Below are 25,847 nucleotides of genomic sequence, written 5' to 3' on the forward strand. Positions count from 1 at the left end.
ACAATCTCTCTGCATTCATGCTTCTTTGAAACATTGCCTTTGTATGTGTTATTTAAAAGAAACAGAGAAGAGAGTTCAGGCTAATCTGACAGAGCAAGGAATTCATTTTCATAAATTAACTAATTTAAATAGTTCACCATTTTTTCCTTTTTAGTCACGTGAATGTAATCCAGTGCAGTAGGTTTTGTGTAAATGAGACCAGAAGGTGGCCTAAAATCTTAAAATCCGTTGCATCTCTCATTTAACTATTCCTTGTCTAATCTCCTGTCACTTATGCCAAGGACAGTAGTTAACAAAAGCAGTATGTGAACCACTTGCTGTTATTGACTCCTTTGGAGCTTTTCAGCTGCCATTTCCAATTAAAAAATAGCTGAAGATGCATTAAGATTTTAACAGATTCTCTGTATCTTACGCACTTGCTGGAGTCATCATAAAAAGACTGTTTCTAATCATGGAAGGAGCTGATCCAAATTAAGAGAAATCAAGGGAACCCCAGTATCCAGTCATTAAGAAAGCAGTTTGATAGCATGAATAAAATAAAAGCTGCCACAACATGTGGCCTGTTCCAGTGAGATCCAGATGGTCTCTCTTCATGCTACAAAATGTTTCATTTAGCTGTGTGCTGGAGCTAAAAGCACCCACCAGAAGCTTGTGGTGCTGCAGAAAATGGAGTTGTAGCCATCCTCTGCATTATGTAATAGAATGACATGTATAGACATGATGCTTCCTTTATCCAGACCCATTTCTCATGGAAACCAAGCCAACATCAATAACAGGGACCAGTGTTCAGGGATGTTGTCTGCCACTGAGGGACAACAAATAGGGGCTGATTTAAAAACATTCAGATTCTGTTGTACAGTTCTGAATTCTTAAGCAATGATTTTATATTTACACCTGGCATTTAATAACATTTGAGCCTGGAGCAATTGTGCACCTCATACACTCTGAGCTTCACCTGCCTTGTGTTGTATTTAGTTAGTCACTCAAATCTGAAGAATGTGACTATTTAGTTAGTGACTCAAATATGACTGTTGTATTTGGTAGTGACTCAAATCCACAATGAACCTATGGCATAATCTGGGCTCCAGGTAATTGTCTTTAAATAAAGATAGTAAATACAGAAGCATATTGGCTTCCCAGAAATCAATAGCTCCCCCCTACCCCTGAAAGTAAGACGCAAGCATGGTTAAGTTATCTGCCACAGTGTGGAATTTAACAAGGCTAGGTTTTTTTGGTTTCCCATCACTGGCCTAAGGTGAAGTAAAATGTGCTTATAGTATTGATTCACTAATATACTCTCCCTGCTTTAAATGTCCACAAAAGCCCATTTTTTCTTCTTTCCTAGAATTAATCAGTAGCAATGCTATAGAAAATCCATTCATTTATGCCTCCTGAGCTATTAAAAACATTGATTGGCCTTCTGGGCCTGACATTTCCATTTTAAAGGCTTACTTTCCAAAGACAATGGAGATATTTAAAAGAGAACTTCAAATGGTAAACTGAAGTTCAGCTGTCTTGCAGCTAATGAAGGAAACCAGTGGAAGTTTTCCCATTTGCTTGCTAGAAGCTGAATTAGGTGTAGCTGAAGTAGGTAAGTGCTGCTGAGGAGGCTCCTACAGATTCTCTCTTATGCAAAGATGTGTTAATTAAGCTTTACAGGGTTGTGGGCTCTTTCTTACCTTCCTCCCTTTTTGGTGCAGGTTCACCCCAGGATATAGTGGCTGTGAGAAACCAAGTAGCACTCCAGAGCATGAGAACATCCCGAATGATTGCCCAGAACATGAACATGATGGCCATGGGTCCCTCCCAGACCCCAAGCACACTGCCCACCACTGCAGGCCAGTCGGATATGGGCATGGCTCCTTATAGCTCTTCCAGCCAGCCAGGAATGTACAGTATGAGCACAGGGATGAGCCAAATGTTGCAGCACCCAAACCAAAGTGGCATGAACGTGGCACATAGCGCAGGCCAGGGAACAAGGCAGCCTGCCTCTGGACAAGCAGTGGGAATGGTTGGCAGTTTTGGTCAGACCATGCTGGTAAACTCTGCTCTTCCCCAGCATCAGCAGCAGATGAAAGGACTTGTGGGCCAGGTCTTGCCAAGGCCACAAGCACCACAACTTCAAAACCTGATGGGGTCTGTCCCTCAAGGAACACAAAACTGGCAGCAGCGAGGCTTGCAAGGCATACCTGGAAGGACTAGTGGTGAAATGGGGCCCTTCAACAATGGCATCACCACATATGCGATGCCATCCGGGCAGCCACGGCTATCCAAGCAGCATTTCCCACAGGGGCTCAATCAGACAGTTGTGGACACAAGTGGGACAGTGAGAGCCCTGAACCCAACGCTGGGGAGACAGTTGCTGCAACCACTACCTGGGCAACAGGCAGCCAGCCAGGCCAGGACGATGGTGATGCCAACAATAACCCAAGGGGTCCCTGCCATGTCAGGCTTCAGTCAGCCCCCAACGCAGCAAATGCCAAGCGGTACCTTTGCTCAGAGTGTCCAAGGCCAGGCCTACGAGAGGAATCCCACTCAGGACATATCTTACAACTACAGTAACGAAGGAGCAGGGGCATCATTCTCCAGTTTAGCAGAGGGCACAGACCTTGTGGACTCCATTATTAAGAGCGGACCAGGGGATGAGTGGATTCAAGAACTTGATGAGTTGTTTGGAAACCCCCAGTGAATGTGCTTGTATAGTCTGGAGCTTTGGTTGTTATGTTTGAACAAGCAAAGAGGGAGTCAGATGTTCTCCCCATCCCTGGATTGTTGGGTTTTGTTTGTATTGGTTTGGTTTGGGGTTATTTTGTTTTCTTTTGTTTTTAATTATGTAAACTGAGCTGATCTTGTAGCCAGCTTTGGAAGATTGAGGGGACGATGAAAACATCAGCATCCCAAAACTTCCACCAAGCAATCTTTGTTGTGTGGGGGCACCCGCTCTGTGTGTGTGTGAGGCAGAATGGGGAAACTGGAAAAGCCAGCTGATGCCTCTGGCTGGGAAAATTTGTTCTCTCCCCACTATAAAACAAAGCTTCATTGCACAGTAGTGTGGGGTGGTCCCATATCTCCCACCTTATATGACTGTGCACATTGCAGCTTCCAGGGAAGCAGATGGAAGAGCTGGGAGCAAAGCCTAGAGATATCCAGGGGCAATTGCACAGGCCCTGGTCAGAAAGGGGCTTAACCCCGGGGGCAAGCAGGTCTCGGAGAGCCGTGGCCAGGCCCATGGGGCTGGCTCTGAGCTGTCCTAAGGGAACATGCAACACTCACATGACAAACCTAAACAATCACAGGGAGGTGACCATTTTCACTGTAGAGTGATAAACCCCACTACAAGTGCAGGAGAACATAAATTTGGCAGTGTTGTGAGGGCAGATTGATTATGTGACTGCTGCTGGAGACAGCCTAGTGGTGGGTAAACTTAATGAACTGCTCAGTCCCCTTGGGACTTGCAGTAGTGCTTCCCAAGTCAGAGCACTTGGCATGGCCCTGCTGCCTGGGGTGTTGAAGGGCTGACAGGTACCAAGAGACATTAGCAGAGGTCCTCAGTGGGACCCTCCCTCTCCTTCCTCCCCAGGTTGTTCTCAGTTCACTCCCTTCCCCTCCTGTTCTTTCAGTGTAAAGCAAGCTGAGCTGGCTGCACTTTTTTTTCAGGCAAGCCACAAAGGGGCAGGCAGGGGAGGAGAAAATAGGCATGAGTACAGGGAGGGTTTGGCAGACAGGAAGACTTTCTCCTCCCCTCTTGAAAAGTGCAGGTTTGGCAGGTAGTATTACCCCAAAGTGTCTGGGCTCTCTATGTGATATGTTCAGTTTTAAACAGATGGTTTTGGTCTAATCCCTCTGGTTTGCTGGAATAAAATTCACTGCAATATTTGAAGAGCAGGAGTCAGTGAAGGATGACTGTAAAGAACATTCATGAGTGGGTAAAATAATTGATATTACAAACATGGGGTCCGCCCAAATAAGGTTGTAGTTAATAGGGATATATCACTATCTCCACTATTTGGACCAGTGCTGAGCAGCCCTGTGATGAAGTTGTGATAGATCTCACACAATATTGAGTCACCATCCATTCTGAGTGTGTACCCAAGCTGCAGTTGGAGGCTGTTTTCTGTAACCTATCACCTCTTTAGTGTTTTCAGCTGAGAGCTGCTTATCAGGTTACATAGTTGTGCATAAAAAATGTTAACATGACCCACAGTCCAGAGCTTTAGCACCCTCTGGCCTAGTGCTGGCCTCTGTGAGCCATGAGTCTTGCTCTGCAGCAGAAGTGCACAAGTGCCAGTCCCAGTTCCCCAGCTCCTGATCACCTCTTTTTGTGCTGCTCTCCCTGGGCCCAGCTATGCCAAGTGCTGAGCCCTGAATTCCATGGAGGCTGAGGGCCTTGGCACTTGACACTTTCATGTCCTGCCTTTTCCTGTGGAGCACAGATATGCATCACATTAAAGACCAGGAGCAAATGAGCCTGGAACCATCTCACTGCCCCACTGAGACTCTCTTTTGAACAGTTTCCCTTGCTGCGCTTGCCTAGTGGGGGGAATTACCTGTTCTAAATGCTGCGATGCAGCAGTACAAGCTGCATTTTTAATGGGCTCAAGGTGAGCCATCAATCCAGCCTGCTCTGACTGCTACATTTTAAAAAATGGCTTTAATTACATCTCTTTTAGCTGACCCCTTTTTAAAATACAGCACAAGGGCCAATTGCAGCTCCTCCTGAGGATGAGCATGGTTTGCCTGCCTGCTGCTTCAGCAGGAGCCAGGTTGGGCCCTAATTCAGTGAAAGGGAGCACCAGCCAAACTTTTTGGTTCATCCTGTGGGTCAGCATCTCTTGGTCAGAATGGAACAGATAGGCAAACATTGGGAGAAGCAGCACCCTGAAGGGACCAGGGTGCTGTGGCTCTGTGTGTGTCAGCGTGAGCATGGGGCACAAACCTGTGTGACAGAGCTGTGACAGGGTGAAGAGGCAGCCACCCTCCTGGGCAGAGGACAGCACTGGGGACAACACAGCACCTGTGCCTCGGGTGAGAGCAATCAGGGCTCACCTCTCAACACAGAGCTGGGAAAGGAGGACTTAGAAACACACATCCACCACACAGCAGCCAATGCAAGTCGGTGTGCATCAGGGAGATACAGGCCTTGGTAATAAATGGTGAAGACGAGTCTCTGTTGTCTTTGTAAAGCTTCCTCCAAATACTCCATACTGGGATCAAGTACTAGAGAATAGATTTTACTAGATTTGGGGTTGTTTGGGTTTTTTTTCTTTCTTACTATGGTGCTGATGTATATGTAATGGTAAAAAAAAAAGTCATTTGTAAATATGTTTTTACAATTCTACAGATATCACTGGGTCTACTATCTGTAAAATATATACATATGAAAATATATATATATATATATATACTGTTTGTTTAAAATAGAGTATTTTTATTTCATTCCTTGACTCATCCTTACTGCAGTGGTATTGCACTTCAGATGACGTCTAATTACTAATTTGTACTGTATCCCTGACAGCAACTTGCTCCATTTTATTCAGATTTTTCTAGTTTTCTGGTTTTACTTTGTACATTAAGTATTGTTTATTTCCTGTATTTCCTAAGACCTGTACAGAGTCTAAAAATGTAGAAAAATACCTGATGTTAACACACCTCTTTTAAAGAAAAAAAAACCAAAACAAGAACAAACAAAAAAAAAGAAACCTAAATAAAAGATGGTTATCTGAGTCATATACCTGGTGTATATGGATCATGTCTTGCCCCACTCCTGCACCTCAGTGAGCAATCTTCCATGGAGGAGAGGGAAGCTGTATGCAGGCAGGTCTGAATCAGCCCTGGGGTTTCTGTATGGCTGCATCACAGCACCTGGTGGAGTTACAGGTGTTACACCTCAGCAGTTACAGGCTGGGTATGGCACATCCCAGGATGCCCCTCTTGCTCCAGCAGGTTCAGCAGCCAGTGAATAACGCAGGGTTTGGTGCTCGAGGCACGAGCTCTGGCGTGCTCCAGGTCAGAGACAGTCCAGTTGCATTACTTCTGCCCGTCGCAGAAGCGACTTCGGGATCAGGAAAAGAGCTGCTTGCTGAGCTAGCTAGCTGGCTTCTTGGCAGAGGAAACACGGCAGGAGCCGATGGGATCGGCTCACGTTAGCTCAGAGACAAAGGAAGAGAGAGGCTGTTCAGGTCTGGCTTCCAACAGGTTTAATGCGATGGGATCATGATGAAGTGGGATTGCTGAGATGGGATGGAATGGCTCCTTGGAGCCTTGTCCTCAGTTTTATAGAGAATTTGAAAACCCCGGTGAAAGGGGAAAACAACCAATGAGTTATAAGCCAGGGAGAGGATACAATGTAACAAGAGCCACTGGGATAAACCGAGAGGCCAGAGTTATAACAGAACCAATGAATGGCCGAGTAACCGAGAATTTTCCCGAACCGGGGGAGGTGGCTTGGACCCGGGGTCCGCCTAGGGGGTGCAGCTTAGGCTTCTGAGCCGCGCTCTGAGTCTGACTGTTCGGGGAACTCGATCCAGGGGATGGGCTGGGATTGATTGGCACGCTACCCCAGCCCTGCAGTGGGCTGGGTCACCCCAACAAGTGAATCCCTGCATCCCAGGCAGCTCCAGCAGCTGTCCCGGTGCAGCAGAGCCCAGACTGCTGTAATGAGCTGCTGGATGGGACATGCTTCACCACCTTCTGCCATGTTGCTGCTTTTTCCAGCAAGGTGGGCCACCAAAGCTTCCTGTGCTCTGAGGAGAGGCCTGTGCTCAGGCAGATGCTACAGGGAAGTTGGTCCTTAATTTGACCTGTTAGAGGTGGCAGCTCCAACCTTTTGTGTTTATTCTGTGCTGGGAGCGAAAGTAGGGAGTAAGGAGGTGCTTTCAGGGGAGGAGACAAGATGGAGATGAGGTGGGGTGGAAGAAGGGAAATGCATAGCTGGACATAGAAGTTGGAGAAAATGGGAAAACTGGGAAAGGATAAAGACACACGCTTAGAGTTATTCCCTATCACCTACTGCTACAACAGGGTGAGAATTGTGTTGTCAGAAGCCTTTTGGAATGTGCACATGGACATATTGGACATGTATGGTCCAAGGTAAAAATGCCATGCAGCCTTCAAGGCTTGACACTACTTCCTGTCTGTTCCCAGCCTACCAGGGAGTCATGGAGGATCAGACACTGGATCTCTGTTCACTCAGCTGGCTGTTTGGGATGTCAGGTGTGGTTTGGCTCCACACACAGCCTCTAAGGTGAGATTCCCCTTCTCAATGCCAGACTGAAATACTATAGTTTATGACTTAAACATCTTCATGAAGGACTTTTGCCTATTGTAGCAAAAACTGTATTACAAAGGCTGCAGAGAAGACCACCACACCCTGAATGGGGTCTTGACTGAGGCCCTACACTGCTCGCTGATGAAGATAAGATAAAGTAACAACTCAAGGCTGGGGGAGAAGAATAGCACAAGCTTAACACCTTCAGCCAGCCATGTTCGAACAGGCCCTCGCACCAAAGGTTGGGGGAAAGAAGCTTTGGGCGTGTGGTGAAGAAGCCTCTGGTGAGAGGCAGTGAGTGCCCATCCTCCAATGTGCAGACCAGCTCAGCTGTGGGGTCCTTCACCCTGGGAGAAGGTGCATCCACAGCAGAAGGGAGTGTCATCGCCCATCAAAGACCATGGGGGCCCAAGGAGTCCCCAGACCCTGCACCAGATCACTGCAACATGAAGCAACAGATCCACAATGTTGCAAGGGACAGTGCCAAACTGGCCGCCTGCAAGGGAGGCAATGTGGGCATTCCCACCTGCCCAAAACATATATTAATCCACTGGATTCTATACTTTTTGGTGTGGCATGGCGTGGGGTGGCATGGCGCAGCAGCGGGGGACCCTCACCACCAGCAGACCAGATGGAGGGGCGCAACGAGATGTCATTGGGACCCTCGGATGGGTGATATGCTTCCACCTAACCCCTGTCATTCTCTCCCTGTCCCCCCACCCCCATACACACTTATTTTTCTATTTCTTTCTTTCTTTTCTCTTTCTTTCTCTTTGCCTCTTTTGCTATTAAATAAAATATATCAATTTTTTGGCAACAACATCTAACATCATTTGGTTTTAATAATGGTTTTGGGTATATTTTGAACCTTTCTAGATTTTATCTGCTTTATTTGCAGAGACTTAGTTTCCTCTGCTCTTCTGTGTTTAAATTGGATCGTAACAGCCAGTTCCTTACAGTTCTAGATGTGGGTAAGGAGGCACAAAGAAGAAGACTGGCCCACATCAGAGCAGCTTGCTGGAGTTGCCCCTCAGCATGTGCTGGCACAGAAGAGTCTTTACTGGGAAAAGATGCTTTCAGCAAGAGACCCCTGGATATCAACTGGCTTTGAGGCCGCATCCTCATTTCTGGACCATCATCATTTCTGGTTGTGACTGACAGATGAACATTTGCAACAGATGAACATTTGCATGTTGAATGTGCAGCCTGGTAGCCTGGTACTGACTCCTCCATCAGCAGGCAGGAAGTGATGTGCCAGGAAGTGACGTGCTTCTCACCATAGCCATATTAAATACTGACACTGCCAGCATCCATCTGTTATAGGTGTATTTTGTTTTTAATTATAGTTGAGTCAGTCTTTAACACTTTTCCATCCCAGACGTTCTGCTCTGGCTTACTGGGGACAAAGCAGTGATGCAGTAAACAGGTGGCATCCTTAACTCCAGGCCGACTTTTGCCCTCTCATTAGCTGGTGGAGCTTCTAAAATGTTCTGTTTATGTTTATCCCCTTGCTTTGTGTTGCTGGATGATGCTTTGCATTCTCACACCTGCCTTTTCTGGCATGTGAAATTGTCTCTGTTAATTTCTGGGAGGGGAGGGGAGGGGAGGGGAGGGGAGGGGAGGAAACACACCAAAGCACTACAACAGGTAAGCTTGGAATGGAATCATTTCAGGGGCAAAGAAAGACTGATTTGAACCAGTAGGTGACCTTTGGATCTCCTCTAATCTGTATTTCAAGTCTGTTACATAGTTTGGAGCTTTGTCTTGATTTTGGTTCTGGCAGCAGTGCTTCCTGCTGCCTGTGTGTCTTGGTTTGAAAGACAGGTGCCTGCCAAGGAAGGCAGGAACCTCCCTTGGAATGGAAAATATAACCCCCTACCCTCCAAATTATTATAACTTTTAAATTACGGGGCTTTCAGGCACAGATATGGGAAAAAGAATAACAGTTCTTTACTAGTATGTCTATGCATAACAAGGCAAACAATCAACAACAATGGTAACAACAACAAACAATACCAGAAAACCAAGTAAGCAGTCTCTTTCCACTCTTTAAGCACTTTCCCCTTGGGTGCAGTTCCGCTCACAGCCGGCAGGGGCGCTGGTGGCTCCCGGCCAGGCAGGGCGGCTGCGATGATTCCCCCGCGCCTGCAGGGGGCGCTGTGGCGCGAGTTTCGGCCGTCTCTCTCCACATGGCAATGGCGGCTCCGCCGGTGGGAGGGAAGAGACAGAGAGAGAGAGAAGGGGCTTTCCTTTGCAAACCCACAGGAAGCAGCCAGTCTCAGTGCCCCTCTGGGTCATGAAATGGACTGTAGCAGGAACTTCGGAGCAGCAGGCTGGAATGGCAGAGGCAAGAACAGCCAGGGTGGCAAACACAGTGTAGGGAAAACACCAAAGCCGTGTCAGGAGCCACGGGGGTCGGGGGGACATGGGATGTCAGCTTAAAGTGTAGCAAAATGCCCGAAGCAGCAGCAGAAACAGCAGGGCTGGGCAGCTGCAGCCGGGCTCCCCCAAGCGACCAGCAGACATTCCCTCTGCAGGGGGTCGGGGTCCCGGATTTTCCCCTGAGGCCAAGCAGATGGTGAGGGTCCTTCCCAGTGAGGTCAGGTGTTGAAAAGGTCCCAGTACAATGGCCGCTCTTACAAGCAAAGGCTCACCCAAGGTAGGAGAAGCAGTGAAGGACAGAACTCTGCCGTGGCAGCGAATTCCCTGCAGCAGCAGCCCAGCACCAAGACCACGACTGTCCTCCCTCCAGTCCTGAGAGCAAGAGACCAAGCGAGGGCCAAGTGCAGTGTTGTATTTCCCCACTGCTTTTCTTATTAAATTGTCTGCCTTCCACATCGCCCCTTCCCCTGCCCCTAGTCCTGGCCACATCCTTGGATTCTCCCTATTGGTTCCAGTACCCCAACTCCGCCCATGTACCACCCCTGCGCCCTGAGATAATTCATTCATGTGCTCTCTCCACCCCCCTCCTCCCCAGATAAGACCCCAAGCTCTCTGACCACATGGTCTTTCTGCCTCTGGGAACTAGTTTGTCATCATGTAAAATAAAAGTTCCTCTGAGGTTGCTATGCAGGGACCCTTCTGCCTCCTTTACCATCACTGTGTTGCAGAGCTGACAGCTAACCAGAGCAGGAGTGCGGAGCCTCCTGAAAGGGCTACGGGAGAGCGGAACAGCTGCCCTCCCCAAAGCAGCCCTGCTGCGCTCTCTGGGAAGTCTGCTTGGCTTGCTAAACCAAACCAAGCAACATAACAGCCGAGCCCAGCCCCTCACCCCCAGCCAAAATCTCAAGGTATCTCTGCACTTACCAAGAGAAAGTGCCCCGGCTAGGAGATGGTAGCAAACTTCGCCCTTCCCCCTCCTCCTCCTCCCAGACACATCTTTTGTCTCTTAATTATTGTCATTATGATCTCTTAGGCAACAAATGGGAGAAAATTCCCTGAGACAAAGGAAAAAATAGGAAAAATCCTAACCTCCAACACTGACTGACTGAAGGCATCACTGGCAGGTTCGTATGTGGATTTTTCATATTTTAGCCCATGGATGGAAAATTAGTGGAAGAATTCCTAAGGATTTCTGTGGTTGTTAAATCTGGCCCTGATATACTTTCTCCATGAAGGTAAGTGATGGAGAGCTGCCCTTTCTGCAGCTGTGTCAACTCCAGCCTGTTCACCATCATGATCTATCCTTTTCCCCTCAGCAAACACTGTTGGACTCAGATCTTGCATCTTTCTACTTGTTTCATCTTATGGTTTCCAATGCCATTTCAACCTTTCCTACCTGCAGGCACTAAGTTATGTCTTTTTATCATGAGCTAACTTAATAAAATCACAGGATGGCTTGGGTTGGAAGGAACCTTAAAGATTATCTTGTCCAGCCCCACTACCATGTGTCCATACATGTCCACCTTTTTAATATGAAAGGTTATTCTGAACCTGATCCACCTCTCAGTTATCTTGTGGTCTGGTTATCAACCTCAGTGTACTACGGAACAACAATAAGCATGTTCACTATATAAATTTGACTGAACGCCACTATGAATGTGCAGTGGTTTGGGCCAAATCATGTCTTCAAGAGGCATGACAAGGAAAGTTTCTTCTTGCTGGCTCTCACATGAGTATATTCAGCATTGCCTAAATAATTTGAATTATCAGGAGCTGCCAGAACAGGCATGGCCTTGCATCTCTGTTCTTCTACATAGTTTAAATTGGTCATTGGCATACTTTGAGCTCACAGTGGTAAGCCATGACTTTTCCCTTCTTCTGGCAGAAAACTGTTTTTAAAGTCCGTTTACTTTTCACTGTAACTTTATGATCGCCAGAGCTGTGGTCATGCTCTGGGAATCTGGGAATGTTTGTGTAGTCTTTCTCACTCCCCAGCCGTCTTGTGCCTTGGTGGGAGGTAGTGCAGTGGGTCCAATTGCTACACGAGCATCTGTGCCTTCTTTTTGTCTGGGCTGGTCTCCACAAGTGGTGTGTTTTGGGCACAGCCTGTCTTCAGGAGGCTTCCCGTGAGGACTGGGATATGCCCACAGGACGGCCTCACTTCTACAAGGAAGAGTGTTTGAACTATATGTGTTGAACTATAAGCACATTCCAAAATATAAAATCCAAAAGTCCTTTGCAGAAACTTGGGGCCAAGTGAAGCTTTAAACATTTTTCTGAAGTAAGCAGTGTTTCCATATATGCTTATACAGCAGTGGCATTGGATATACCTGTAATATGGGGATCTTGCAGCAGCATATTGCATGGAAGTGTTTTTACATTTGCACAAAACAGAAGGCACGGCTGGGGGAAACGAAGAGCAGTGCAGGAAGATACAGAAGCATTGGCAAAACTGAAGGGCAATGGGTAAGATGGGCTGATGCTTGCAGTGCCAGTTGCAACTAAATTACTTAGTGAATTAATGGGTTTGTTTTTATGTGATTTGTTTGTGGGGTTGCAATACCATAGAGGGAAAGAGAACATTTGAGAGAGCAAATGTAGATGTGACATGACATTCTGTCTCACTGACTTTTCCTAGAGTGTAGGGAAAGGAGCAAGTGTAAACAGCTCAGGAAAAACATGCATTTTACATTGCAATGAGCTGTTAGGAAAGAGCCCTGATGTTTTATTCACATATAGCTTACCATCTTTTTGGGGTTCAGGCAAAGCATCCATGTCATTCATTTATTTAAAAAAAAACCAGTCTTCAGAGCAATTTATGGACTTTCTCCATTATGCTGAAGTCCAAGTATTCATCCAGAAAGCTGCTGACAGTCCCAGCTTCACCCAGGGTTATCAAGCAAATCAGAATTATCACACTCAAATAAAACCCTGTTAACCTCGAAGTGGAATGCAGGAAGTTATGAGCTGTTATGAGCTGTCCATGGTATGTTGTTACAGTGCAGATACTGTAACACACGTATCAAACAACAAGGCCCATGGAAAATAAATATATATGGACTGATTCTTGATAGATGTTTCAGAGAGATGTTTATTTCTCCAGCTGCATGATCGGAGCTCTGCTGAGGAGCTGTGGCAATCACGGGACCCGAGGGTCCTTCCCCACACAGCGGAACACAAAACAGCCAATGGGGAACGAGGCTGACCAGGGGCCAGGGAAACCCCATGTCTCCCCCCCAGGCCCCTGTCCCAGGACTACATGGCAGGGGGGAAGGCCCCAACAGTATGTTACAGTGAAACTGCTGGTCCAAAACAGTTGAAGTCTATGGAATCAGAAAGGACATGGCTGGAACACTGCCTTGGAGTGTTTTAGTAATAAACCATTCACATGCATGACTTTTGCTAGAGACAAGAGATTCCAAGTACCCTCTCTAAGGGAAAACTTTCCCCCAGTGTTTCTAAATTTTCATGTGGAAGTTAAGAACTTGCTCCAGGATGAGGCTACCTCATCCTGTGACATGAAGACCAGTAGGTAAAGCCACAGAAAATCTTGAGCACCTGATTGCAACTCCAGGTGTAGGAGTGTGGGAAAGAAGCCTTAAGGAACTGACGGAGAGGTGTGCATGTCTCTTACATCCATATCTATTGGGCAGGTACCCTCTGCTGAACTGGGAGATCTGCTACCAGTCATCACTTTGACTTGGAGATGGATTTCTGGACCAGAAAGGAAGAGCCTGAGAATCTCACTGGTGCCTAAAGACTTGATATAAATAGCCTTTCAGGGCATGCCATGTCTAGATGAAAATAGTGAAGTATTTTCTCAGTTTCAAGAGAGCATGAAAAGAGTCTTTCGCTTAGCCCTTCTTTGAGGATGCAGATCGGGTTTGTCTTTATAACTAGCAGGCCTTGGAGGAAAACCATTTCCCAGGGCTGCCAGGCTGGCTCTCAACACCTTCTGTTTGGTTTAAAATCAGTCTCACCGAAGTGTGATGCTCTGTCTAATAATGAAGCCAGCCACTCTTCTACAATTTCCTTGAGAGGCTGAATCTATTGGTTTAAGTAAAGCATGGGAAAGATTTCTTGAACAAAGGACTTTTTCATTTGTTGATTAAAGAAAAGTCCATTATGCTCTGCTTTTTTGTTTATTTACGTTTCTGCTCCCTAAACTTCCTTAGCAGTTGCAAGTCTTCTAGCTGGTGTTCATAGCACTATTTGAATTACTGCATCTCCTACTGGGAGATATAAAAGTATCTCCATATATTTGCTCTGGAAAACAGCCTCTCCCTTCTCTCCAGCAGCAGCTCTTCCAAAGAGGGTAAAGGATTGGTGGAGCTGTAGTGAAGGAGAACGGGAACATCAGTACACAAGCCATGGAAAATAGCCCTGTAGGACAGTCTTCCTGCTGCTGCAGGATTGTTCACTACAAAATAGTCTGATTGTTTCGTATCTTCCTCTAGAAGACATTGCAAGTTTTTAATTTTATGACAAGCATATATTGTGCTATTTTCTTCTTATGACTGATAATGGGTGGTGGAAGAGAGCCTTAGATCTGGACACAGAAGACAGTGCAGTGCCTTCAGTGAAAAGAAACAAACCATGTATTTCAGTGTTTATAGTGGAGGGTTATAGGAGAAAGTTTCACGAAGGATGTCTGGACTTCAGGCGGCTCTCTTGAAAGCTGTTTCTTGCATAGGCGAAGTTACAGCATTTCAGGGAGTGGGTATCCAGAGCCAGCCCTACAGCTGCCAGCTCCATCTGTAGGCATACCTGAAGCCACTTTCTGTTCAAGTTACAAAGCATTATATACTTTTCTTTGCAGAGTATCTTAATACATAACAACCAATAAGCACCATACACAATACCTTTACATTTGCCTATAGCCTAACATAGCTACTACCATTACCATCTTATAGTCATTATTATCCAATCACGAGAGTAAGTAAGTTACAATTTAAGCTTACCATGGAGAATTCTCAGACCTCTCTTCTTCTTCTTGGTACATCGACATTTCTTGTTTGCCTGCGATAGCTCTTTTCGGTAAAAACATGTTTTCTATTTACATATGCTCTTCTTGAGACTTATTTACTTGGTGAAAAACAGGTGCTTGTTTGTAGTCACATACCTTTGTCCTATTCCTAAAAATCTCCTTCCAACTCATCTCCAACCTTTGCCTTCTCAGTTACTCAGCGATCACTATTTCAGCAAAACATCTTTTACTCTATATCAAAACTTGCTTTCATTTCTACCTCATCATCAGTTTCTACATTCAGAGATCTTTCTGCCAAGCCTACATAGCTGGGAAACTTTCTTACCAAACTTTCATCCTCTCCAACAGTGTATACTGCTTTACCAGAAAACAAACCAGTGGGAGGTACCAAGTCAGAATAACAATTTAATCGGGAAATTAAAGAAAGGGGAAAAAAAACTAAAAGAAAACACTGGTTCAAACTGACAGAGTCAGGATACAACCTGAGTCCCTATTAGGCAGGGTGGTGGTAGCAGTCTGGTAGAATGGTGGCTGCAGTCCTCTGAAGCGGTGATCCTGTAGAAAAAGGGTCTGCTCTTCCTCAGAAGGTCCAGTGGTGGCTGTGTAGCTCCTGTCCTCTGGAAAGCCAGTGGAAAGGGTTGTCTCTGGTGTTCAGAGTCTCAGATTATATCCACGATGGGATGCTTGGTTCCTCCCTCTGAGTGGAGCATCTCACAATGGGGTAATGAGTCATGAGGCCAAGTGTTGATTAGGCTCACTAACAGAAGATAGTCCGGAGGGAGTTATCTCTGAGTCATGCAGCAGGACAATGGTGGGCCATTAACAGAAAGATAGTCTGGGAGGAGAAGGCAAGGAAACACTGCCCCACCTGATTTCAACAGCTCATGGGGATGGTAATAGAATACACTGCAACCCAGGACATTATCCACCCCTTATTCTATTACCATCTACATCATCCCAAATCAATACCATCCTTAAACTCTACACACACACACACACACACACATACATATACAATGAAACCCTACAACGGGTTTCCCCATCTTTCTCCATTACCTACCAAGTGCAACCAGGTCCTTGAGCAAAGACAATCCCACGGATGGGTTTGCCTTTGCCTGAGGTGGGATTAATCCAAACAGTCTTTCCTAAAATACCTCTCAGGTGTACCACAGGGACTCTATCTCCATCCACTGTGTGCAAGGGTTCAGACTCAGTGGGACCAGCTCAACTGATGGACCCTTGGGTATTGACCACCCAGGTGGCCTTTGCTAAGTTCACTTCCCAATTTTTGAAGGTCCCCCCACCAAGTGCCTTTAAGGTGGTTTTAAGTAGTCCATTGTAGCATTCAACTTTTCTGGCAGCTGGTGCATGATAAGGGATATGATATATCCTTTCGATACTGTGTTCTGTGGCCCAGGTGATTATGAGGCTGTTCTTAAAATGAGTCCCGTTGTCTGACTCAGTCCTCTCGGGGTGCCATGTCTCCACAGGACTTGCTTTTCCAGGCCCAGGATGGTGTTCCGGGCTGTAGCATGAGGCACAGGTTAAGTCTCCAGCCATCCAGTGGTTGCTTCAACCATGGTCAACACATAGCGCTTGCCTTGGTGGGTTTGGGGAAGGGTAATGTAATCAACTTGCCAGGCTTCCCCATACCTGTGCTTTGACCATCATCCACCGTACCACAGAGGCTTCACCCGCTTGGCCTGTTTGATTGCAGCACAGGTCTCACAACTGTGGATGACCTGTGAGATGCTGTCCATGGAAAGGTCCACCCCTCGGTCACGGGCCCATCGGTATGTTGCATCTCTCCCCTGATGACCAGAAGCATCATGGGCCCAACGAGCTAGGAGTAATTCTCCCTTGTGCTGCCAGTCCAGATCCACCTGAGATACTTTCACCTTGGCAGCTTGGTCCACCTGCTCGTTGTTGTGATGTTCTTCATTAGCCCGAATCTTGGGTACGTGCGCATCCATGTGTCGAACCTTCACGGTCAGCTTCTCTACTCGGGCAGCAATGTCCTGCCAAATCTCAGCGGCCCAGATGGGTTTCCGTCTGCGCTGCCAGTTGGCCTTTCTCCAGCGAACCAGCCATCCCCACAGAGCATTAGCTACCATCCACGAGTCGGTGTAGAGATAGAGCCTCGGCCACTTCTCTCATTCAGCAATATCCAAATCCAGCTGGACGGCTTTAAGCTCTGCAACCTGACTCGATCCACCTTGTCCCTCGCTAGCTTGTGCCACTCGTCGTGTGGGGCTCCATACTGCAGCTTTCCACTTCCGGTTAGCCCCTACAATTTGGCAGGAACCATCAGTGAAGAGGGCATAACGTCTTTCAGTCTCCGGTAGCTCATCACATGGTGGGGCTTCCTCAGCACGAGTCACTTGCTCTTCCTCTTCTTCAGAAGATAATCCAAAAGTCTCACCTTCAGGCCAGTTTGTTATGATTTCCAGAATCCCAGGGCGATTTGGGTTTCCAATACAGGCACGCTGCGTGATGAGGGTGATCCATTTGCTCCAAGTAGCATCGGTGGCGTGATGCGTGGAAGGAACCTTTCCCTTGAACATCCAACCCAGCACCGGTAGTCAGGGTGCCAGAAGCAACTGTGCTTCAGTGCCAATTACCTCTGAGGCAGCTTGGACTCCTTCATAGGCAGCCAAGATTTCCTTCTCTGTGGGAGTGTAGTTGGCTTCAGACCCTCTGTAGCTTCGGCTCCAGAATCCCAGTGGTCGGCCCTGAGTCTCACCAGGCACCTTCTGCCAGAGGCTCCAGGACAGACCATGGCTCCTGGCTGCAGAGTAGATCACGTTCTTCACCTCTGTCCTGACTGGGCCAAGGGCTACTGCATGAACGATTTCCTGCTTGATCTGGGTGAAGGCTTGCTGCTGTTCAGGGCCCCAGTGGAAATCATTCTTCTTTTGGGTAACCAGGTAGAGAAGGCTCACGATCTGGCTGTACTCGGGAATGTGCATTCTCCAAAAACCTACGGCCCCTAGGAAAGCTTGTGTTTCCTTCTTGTTGATCAGTGGAGACATCGCAGTGATCTTATTGATGACCTCAGTGGGAATCTGACGTCATCCATCTTGCCACTTTACTCCCAGGAACTGGATCTCTCGGGCAGATCCCTTGACTTTGCTCCTTTTGATGGCAAAGCCGGCTTCCAGGAGAATCTGGATGATTTTCTCTCCTTTCTCAAATACTTTCTTTGCTGTGTTTCCCCCACACGATGATGTCATCGACGTACTGCAGATGTTCTGGAGCCTCACCCTTTTCCAATGCAGTCCGGATCAGTCCATGGCAAATGGTGGGACTGTGCTTCCACCCTTGGGGCAGTCAGTTCCAGGTGTATTGCACACCTTTCCAGGTGAAAGCAAATTGGGGCCTGCATTCTGCTGCCAAAGGAATGGAGAAGAAGGCATTGGCAATGTCAATAGTGGAGTACCACTTCGCTGCTTTGGACTCCAGCTCGTACTGAAGTTCCAACATGTCCAGCACAGCAGCGCTCAATGGTGGCGTGACCTCATTCAGGCCACGGTAGTCCACCATCAGCCTCCATTCTCCGCTGGACTTACGCACTGGCCATATAGGGCTGTTGAAGGGTGAATGGGCCTTGCTGACCACCCCTTGGCGATCCAGTTTACAAATCATCTCATGGACGGGAACCACAGAGTCTCTGTCAGTGCGGTATTGCCGACGGTGCACTGTTGCTGTGACGATTGGTACCTGTTGTTCTTCAACTCTTAGCAGTCCCACGGCAGAGGGGTCATCTGAGAGGCCAGGCAATGTACTCAGTTGTCTGATATCTTCTGTCTCCACAGCAGCTATCCCAAAAGCCCAGCGATGTCCTTTTGGGTCCTTGAAGTACCCATTTCTGAGATAGTCTATGCCGAGAATGCACCGGGCCTCTGGGCCAGTCACGATGGGGTGTTTCTGCCACTCGTTCCCAGTTAAACTCACTTCCGCTTCCAGTACAGTCAGCTGCTGGGATCCTCCTGTCACCCCAGAAATAGAAATGGGTTCTGCTCCCACATACCTTGATGGCATCAGATTACATTGAGCGCCGGTGTCAACCAAAGCCATGTATTTTTGTGGGTCAGATGTGCCAGGCCATCGGACCCACACAGTCCAAAAGACCCGATTATCCCTTTCCTCTACCTGGCTAGAGGCAGGGCCCCTCTATTCCTGGTCATGGTGCATGTTGCTCCCTTCCGGTGAATACATTCCTGAGGTCCCTTCAAGAGGATCGGTCATATTATCATTCCTATACCATCTGGAGTTCTGTGTGTGAGAGACCGGAGCAGCGTTGACTCTAGATGAGCTTCTTGTGGTAGTTGCCCCTCTTTTTAGTTCACGTACCCTGACCGCTAAGGAGGAGGTGGGTTTTCCATGCCACTTACTCATGTCTTCTCCATGTTCCTGAAGGAAAAACAAGAGATTACCTCGTGGGGTGTATCCTCTCTCCCTGGTTGGGGGATGCCGGCTCCTAATGGCAGAGACTCTTGTTGGTTCTGGCGAGATGTGGTAAATCTCTTCCTTAAGTTCCTTTTTCAGTTTCTGATGGCCTTCTTCAATCAAGCTCCGGACTTGCTCAGCCGGAAGACTTGTTTCCATGGATGAGACGTGGGTGCAAAACGGGGCTGTGACGGTGTCCTCGTAAATCCTCAGTTTGTTGACCAAGATGCCCACCCTGTCCTCACCTTCTCTCCATTGCAGCGTTGCCAGGTAATGGGAGTATATCTCTGGTCCAAGGCGTGCGAACCTCAACCACATCTGTGATGTGCACTGGACACCATCTGGGCTCTTAGGAAATCTCTCGTCTTCTGAGAAAATGATCTCCAGCACAGCCAATTCCCTCAGGCACCGGATACCTTGTTCCATTGTGCTCCATTTTCATTGGTGCACCTGGAGGTCTTCTTTACAAAGGTACCTGTCCCTTACACTTGTAAGCAGTCGCTGCCAGAAGCTGAGAGTTTCTTGGGTTCTCCTGATCCCGTGGTCAATCACCACATCCTGGGACAGAGATCCCAGTTGCCTGGCCTCACTTCCATCCAGAATGGTGTCATTGGCTGCAGCGTCCCAGATGCGGAGCAGCCAGGTCAGGATAGACTCGTTTGTCTGGCGGGTGAATTCCCTCCGCAGGTCACGCAGCTCACCCAGGGATAGCGACCAAGTGATGATCTCTGGCTCTGCCTCTTCTGCTGGGTGCGAAGGTCCTGCTGCATCCTCGTCAGTCACTATGCGGACTGATTTGCTTTTTGATTTCTTCTTCTGAATGGGGGCAACTGCAATCAGTTTAGGCTGTTCTGGTTCAGTGATGGTTTGCATGGGGACGTTGACAGTGCTTTTGGTTCCTTTCTCCTCTGTGTCAGTCTGCGTAGATATGGATGCTGCTCTTTTGCATTTGGTTTCTTTCTCCTCTGTGACAGTCTGCATAGAGATGGACACTGTTGCTTTGCATTTGGTTTCTTTCTCCTCTGTGACAGTCTGCATAGAATGGACACTGTTGCTTTGCGTTTGGTTTCCTTCTCCTCTGTGACAGTCTGCATAGAGATGGACACTGTTGCTTTGCGTTTGGTTTCCTTCTCCTCTGTGACAGTCTGCATAGAGATGGACACTGTTGCTTTGCGTTTGGTTTCCTTCTCCTCTGTGACAGTCTGCGTAGACATGGACACTGTTGCTTTGCTTTTGGTTCCTTTCTTCTTTGTGACAGTCTGTATAGACATGGTGTTTGTTGCTTTGCTCCTTTTTCCCTCCTTCTCAAGCAGACGTTGCACCACACCAAGTAGTGTTTTGTTTCTAAGCATGGTGTACACAATGAAGGCCATAGAGAAAAAAAAGAATAGAACTGACAAGAAGATCATACCATCCTTAACATCCAGAGGGAACTCAATATTTTCAAAAACTGCTGTGCCTGGCCTGAAAGGCTGGAAGAAACCACTCTCTACTCCTCCCACCAGGGGCTGGGTGTGATTGCTGAGGAGATCCCAGACATAGCAGCCCAGACTAGGACAGCCAAACAAAACTGAGTATATATTCCGAATGGTATTCATCGCCTCGCAGGTTATTATGCTATAGACATAATAAACCAATAAAGAAATTCTCATACCATTCCCTGGTTTTAACAGGAGTAATACAACAGGCAGGTAGTTCCCCATGTGAGGAAAAATATAGAGAGCAAGATACAGTACTCATGTAGACAAGCTGAGCACCATGGTGAATAGGTTTCTGTTTATACAAAATTGTAATTCTGACTTTCTCTCAGAGCAAGCCCCAAACTGGGCGCCAAAATATGTACTAGTTTGAAAACAAACCAGTGGGAGGCACCAAGTCAGAATAACAATTTAATCGGGAAATTAAAGAAAGGGGAAAAAAAACTAAAAGAAAACACTGGTTCAAACTGACAGAGTCAGGATACAACCTGAGTCCCTATTAGGCAGGGTGGTGGTAGCAGTCTGGTAGAATGGTGGCTGCAGTCCTCTGAAGCGGTGATCCTGTAGAAAAAGGGTCTGCTCTTCCTCAGAAGGTCCAGTGGTGGCTGTGTAGCTCCTGTCCTCTGGAAAGCCAGTGGAAAGGGTTGTCTCTGGTGTTCAGAGTCTCAGATTATATCCACGATGGGATGCTTGGTTCCTCCCTCTGGGTGGAGCATCTCACAATGGGGTAATGAGTCATGAGGCCAAGTGTTGATTAGGCTCACTAACAGAAGATAGTCCGGAGGGAGTTATCTCTGAGTCATGCAGCAGGACAATGATGGACAATTAACAGGAAGATAGTCTGGGGGGAGGAGGCAAGGAAACACTGCCCCACCTGATTTCAACAGCTCATGGGGATGGTAATAGAATACACTGCAACCCAGGACAACCGCCAATGTTTGTCGAAGCAGAATTCATATCAGGAGATGCTGTGAACTCAACATTCATTAATGTATACTTATCTGGAGACCTGTTCTCTTACCTTATTGGTAAAGGTTCATCAGCCTACAAAGCCAGATTTGCTTGCTTCCTTTAGTGAAACTTGTGTGGTTAGAAGAAAGGTCTTAATGTGACAGAGGGAAAATGCAGATAGCAGACAGACAGACGTGGTGCAAGTCTTGCATGAGCAGCCTCCTATGAGGAATTATAAGGTAGAATTGGTTGTGAGCTGTAAAACCTGCCTGCAGAGGCACATGGCAGCACAAAGGAGCACATGGCGGCACAGAGAGGCTTGTCTCCGCCAGACCCTGGGGGGAGGAGGTGTCACACGGCAGAGCCCTACAGAGAGGAGCCCGCCGGGAGCTGACAGATGGATGAACAGCGAGTGATCACCCCATAGAAGGACATTGAGAAAATGTGTTGCTGATGTGGCAACATGGGAAAGGTCACGCCATATAAGGAAATACTGTGCCTTAGAAAAGTGTATAAAACCAGCTCCTTCCTTTGAATAAACGATTCAGATTCCCTGCTGGTCTGAGTCAGTGATTCAGTCGCTGACAGCCTCCCATCCTACAGCAGTCCTGAGATGCAAAACTGCTTCTGTTTCCAGATCTCTCTGAGTGTAGCTGTAAATTACACCCAGTACAAAGCAGGTGCCCATAACGTGACCATCAAAACTCTTCTTTCTCCTGGCCTGCAGCACATGCACATCCTAACCTAGGCTTATGCTGTAACACCCAGCCCTCTTCTCTGGGGGTTTCCAGACCCATTGCTGACACTTTACACATGTTGCATTCAATTATAATCACTTTTCACTGCCAGTCCTTGGCTCTCAGCCCAGCTTCAGAGCGCAGCCTGGAGCTGTTAACCTGTATCCAGTTGGTAACTTCTTACCTTCCTTTCACAGACTGATGTAACCATGGAAGTACTTGTAGCAGGCAAAAACATACAACACACCCAGAAAGGAAGCTAATTCTAAGAAAGAAAATATTAATATGGAGGGAAAAACAGTTAAAAAACTAAAAAATGAGGATTGCACATAGTTAACCACTCTAGTTATGTTTTCTAGTTATATTACTTTGGGAATTTTTACAGCTACCCATAACTTGGGAAGTTATCTTGGAAAAGAATCATTCAAAAGAGATGTATGTATTCTTACACAGTCACTGAAGGAGGCTCTTCATATGGGTTTACAGATAGGGGTGGATATAGGACTGTCCAAAAATATCCAAAAGCATTCCTTCAAAAGGACATCTCAGGAACTGACAGGAATCCTAATCCCCTCCAGTCTGGTGATTATCCCACAAACAGGATAGTGGGTTGGAGCACTGTGGCTTGACCCAGCTCTGTCATTTTGTATTGTTATGGCAGTTTGTGCTAAGGGGGAGTGTTTGTTTTGGGAAGAGAATCCTATTTATGTTGTTAATAACCTGCTTTGCATTTCTATAGCAGCTTTTATCCGAGGACATGGAAGGAAGCTGTAGTGAAGTTAGCTTTTTGACCTCCCTGAGGGAAGAGTAAAAAGTCAGCTCCACTTTGTGGGAGTGTGTTTTGTTTGGTTCAGTCCGGGTCTCCCCTTTGGGTTTTGTGTTACTGTACCATCCCAGTTTATACCCTCCTGGTTTCGTGCTCATAACCCTGCTTTCTCTATTTGTCTCCTCCCAGACCCCTGCCAATCTCTCCGGCACCCCTCCCAAGCTTCCAGAAAGTTCTGGCAGGGGCGTCGAGTGATTGGTCTTGGGGGGAGGATCCCTCCCTTCCTTTCCCAAGATAGGTTCCCTTGTGTGTCCCTCATCCCGCAGACCCATCCTTCTCCTTCCCTGATTCGATGCCGTTGTCATCCCTCCCCTGTCGCCACCCCCCCATAAAACCCCTGGCAGGCGCGGTCAGGGTTGCTCATTGCTGGACACCCCCGGGGGGCGAGGTCCCCTGTTTGGAGACACAATAAACCTTCCGGATTTCATCCACAATTGAGCCTGCCTCCTTCTTCCACCACCTGCCTCTATTGCCGCGGTCCTGTGGAAGGACCCACGAGCCAGACCTCTGGTCTCCCGGATTCTGGAGGCTGGCCCCCGCAGCCTGCTGCGTCCAGAGCTGACCGGGCAAAGTGGGAACTGCTCCAAAAAGGACGCAGAGGCAGCTTGGCGCCCATCGCGGGGCCCCTGCTTCCACCGGACCCCACGGAAGGGACTGATTGGACTTCCAAGTGCGTCCTTGGGACGCCAAGCTACCCCAGTTGTAGCAGGCTCCGTTTTAGTGAGCTGCGCTCCTGGGGAGGAGGACGGTAGCTCCACCAGCACCAGCAGAGTCGTCCTCGGTGGAAATCGGGACGCCTGGAGCTTGCCTGGACACCAGCAGGTAAGTATTTCCCCGGGGGGGGAACTTACCGTAAAGCCTTTCGAGGCAGTTCCCGCGTGCGGGCGGACCCACGTGAGCCGCAGTGTCGGCGGCAGAGCGAGGCGCAGCGGGCGCAGCGGGACCCGGCGGTGCCCGCCCGGTCACGCGCAGCGCGTGGTGAATGGCTTCGCACGGTGCGCGGCTCGTAGGAGCCCCGGGTGAGCTGCGCAGCCCCGGGGCGAGTGTGGTCCGGTCGCCTCCGGTTTCTGGTGGGAGCTAGTGTCCAAGGGTTGGTTTATTTTTAAAGCTCCAGACATCGTGCTGTGGATTATGGGCGCAAAATTGTCCACAGCACAAAAGGGGGTATTTTTCCAAGTTGCGGGACTCCTGGAGGGGGGGGGGAAACGTTTTTCTAAAGGGTGTTTAAAACGGTTTGTGCGGTGGCTGTTCCAGCACTTCCCTCAGTGCTCCCACAGTTCGGTTTTAAGCGATCCCTTTTGGAACACCGTGGGAGCAAAATTGGCGCAATCTCAATTGGCAAAAGAAAAGGATTTAGATAAGTTTTCTTTGTTATACCTACAAATTCGGTCTGCTTTAAATCAAAAAAGGGAGAGGGAAGCACAGCCTGCCCCTGGTTCCCCAGTTGCTACCCCTAAGCCTTCTCCTAAACCCGTGTCCCCTAAACCGGGCGTCCTGAAGGAAGCAAACCGCGATGCTGCACAGGGTTGCTACCGACTCCCTGGCTCCCCTCGGGATTCTCGGCCCCCCCGCCCAGACAGTCCTGGCCAGACTGCCCGGGGCTTATCCCATTCCCCGACTTCCCCAGTTGCTAGACCCCGTGTTCACTTTAGTTATATTGAGAACTTAGAAAATGGATTCCCTGCCCGACAAGGACAAGATGGCGGGTGCCACATGGCAGAAACCCCCTCTTGCCCTCCCCCCGTTTCTTCATCCCAAAACCCCTTTCTCTCAAGTCCCAACCCCTTTCGTCATGACCCCTCCCAGTACCCTAACTCCTCCCACACCCAAGCTGGGTCCACCCCTGTTGCCCCTCCCACTTGTCATCAGTGCATGCCCCCGTGCTCCGCCCCTAGAAGTTGTTGTAGGTCCGTGTCTGGTTGCCACCCGCTTCCTGCTTCCAGTTCCCACGCTTGGCCTTCTGGTTCCCATGGTGAGGACCGGAACCCGGAACTGGACTCCATTCCTTCGGCCGCTCCGGTTTTTTATCAAAGGTCCAGGAGTGGGGGAATGACCCACACCAACTGGGAACCCCTCTCCCACCAAACGATCAAAGAACTCTGCAAGGCACAGAAGGAGTTTGGGAGAGAAAGCGAATATTTTCGCGGTCTTTTAAGGGCAAATCTCTCCGGAGCAGTAATGACGCCTTTTGATTTGCATCAGCTTTTCTCGTGCTTGCTTTCCTCAGTAGAGTTTCTGCTCTGGAAATCAGCATGGGAAAAGGAGCTCCGTCGACTCCTTCCGGTGCTTCTGCAAAGTTCGGATATGGCCATTGATGCCGACAATCAGGAAATAATGATGGACCATTTAAGTGGTGAGGGGGAATGGGCATTGGCGCCGAAGCAGGCCCAGAGTCTGCCCCTAGAGGTGCTGCAGCAGGTCAAGGAACTGGCCGGTAAGGCATTCCTTGGCCTGAGACCGGACGCGCCCGTAGAAAGTTACTCACGGGTCTGTCAGCAACCCACTGAATCGTTCTTAAGGTTTGTGGAGCGATTAACCCAAGCTGTAGAGTTGCAGGTTAAGCAGCCGGTGGCCAGAGAGGAGGTCATCACAGAGATGGCAATGATCAATGCCAACCCGCAGTGCAAGGTGGCCATCCTGAGCCTCCCCCTGGACCCTCTGCCGACGATACAGGTGATGTTAGAGGTTTGCGCTGTGAAGGCGCCACACCTACAACCTGCCGGCTCGGATAAGCAGCGATCCCGGGGAACGATTTCGGTGGGAACAGCAA

General features: G+C 48.2%; 2 protein-coding genes across 3 annotated transcripts in view; one reads left to right on the forward strand and one right to left on the reverse strand.

Annotated features, from left to right (window-relative positions):
- Positions 1–5,603, forward strand: part of MAML3 (mastermind like transcriptional coactivator 3) — a 267,881-nt gene extending 262,278 nt beyond the window's left edge. For both annotated transcript variants that reach the window (XM_048303924.1, XM_048303925.1), the window contains exon 5: positions 1,701–5,603. In XM_048303924.1, coding sequence (XP_048159881.1) covers positions 1,701–2,689 — 989 coding nt within the window. In that variant the 3' untranslated portion in view covers positions 2,690–5,603. The remainder of the gene's footprint in view (positions 1–1,700) is intronic.
- A 6,852-nt stretch (positions 5,604–12,455) lies between these two features.
- The window catches only part of MGST2 (microsomal glutathione S-transferase 2), a 42,616-nt gene continuing 29,224 nt past the window's right edge, over positions 12,456–25,847 (reverse strand). The window contains 4 exon segments of the mRNA XM_048305118.1: positions 12,456–12,588; positions 22,436–22,454; positions 22,457–22,606; positions 23,583–23,655. Coding sequence (XP_048161075.1) covers positions 12,456–12,588; positions 22,436–22,454; positions 22,457–22,606; positions 23,583–23,655 — 375 coding nt within the window.

This window comes from Corvus hawaiiensis, chromosome 5 (genome assembly GCF_020740725.1).
Source record: "Corvus hawaiiensis isolate bCorHaw1 chromosome 5, bCorHaw1.pri.cur, whole genome shotgun sequence".
NCBI classification, from domain to species: Eukaryota; Metazoa; Chordata; class Aves; order Passeriformes; family Corvidae; genus Corvus; species Corvus hawaiiensis.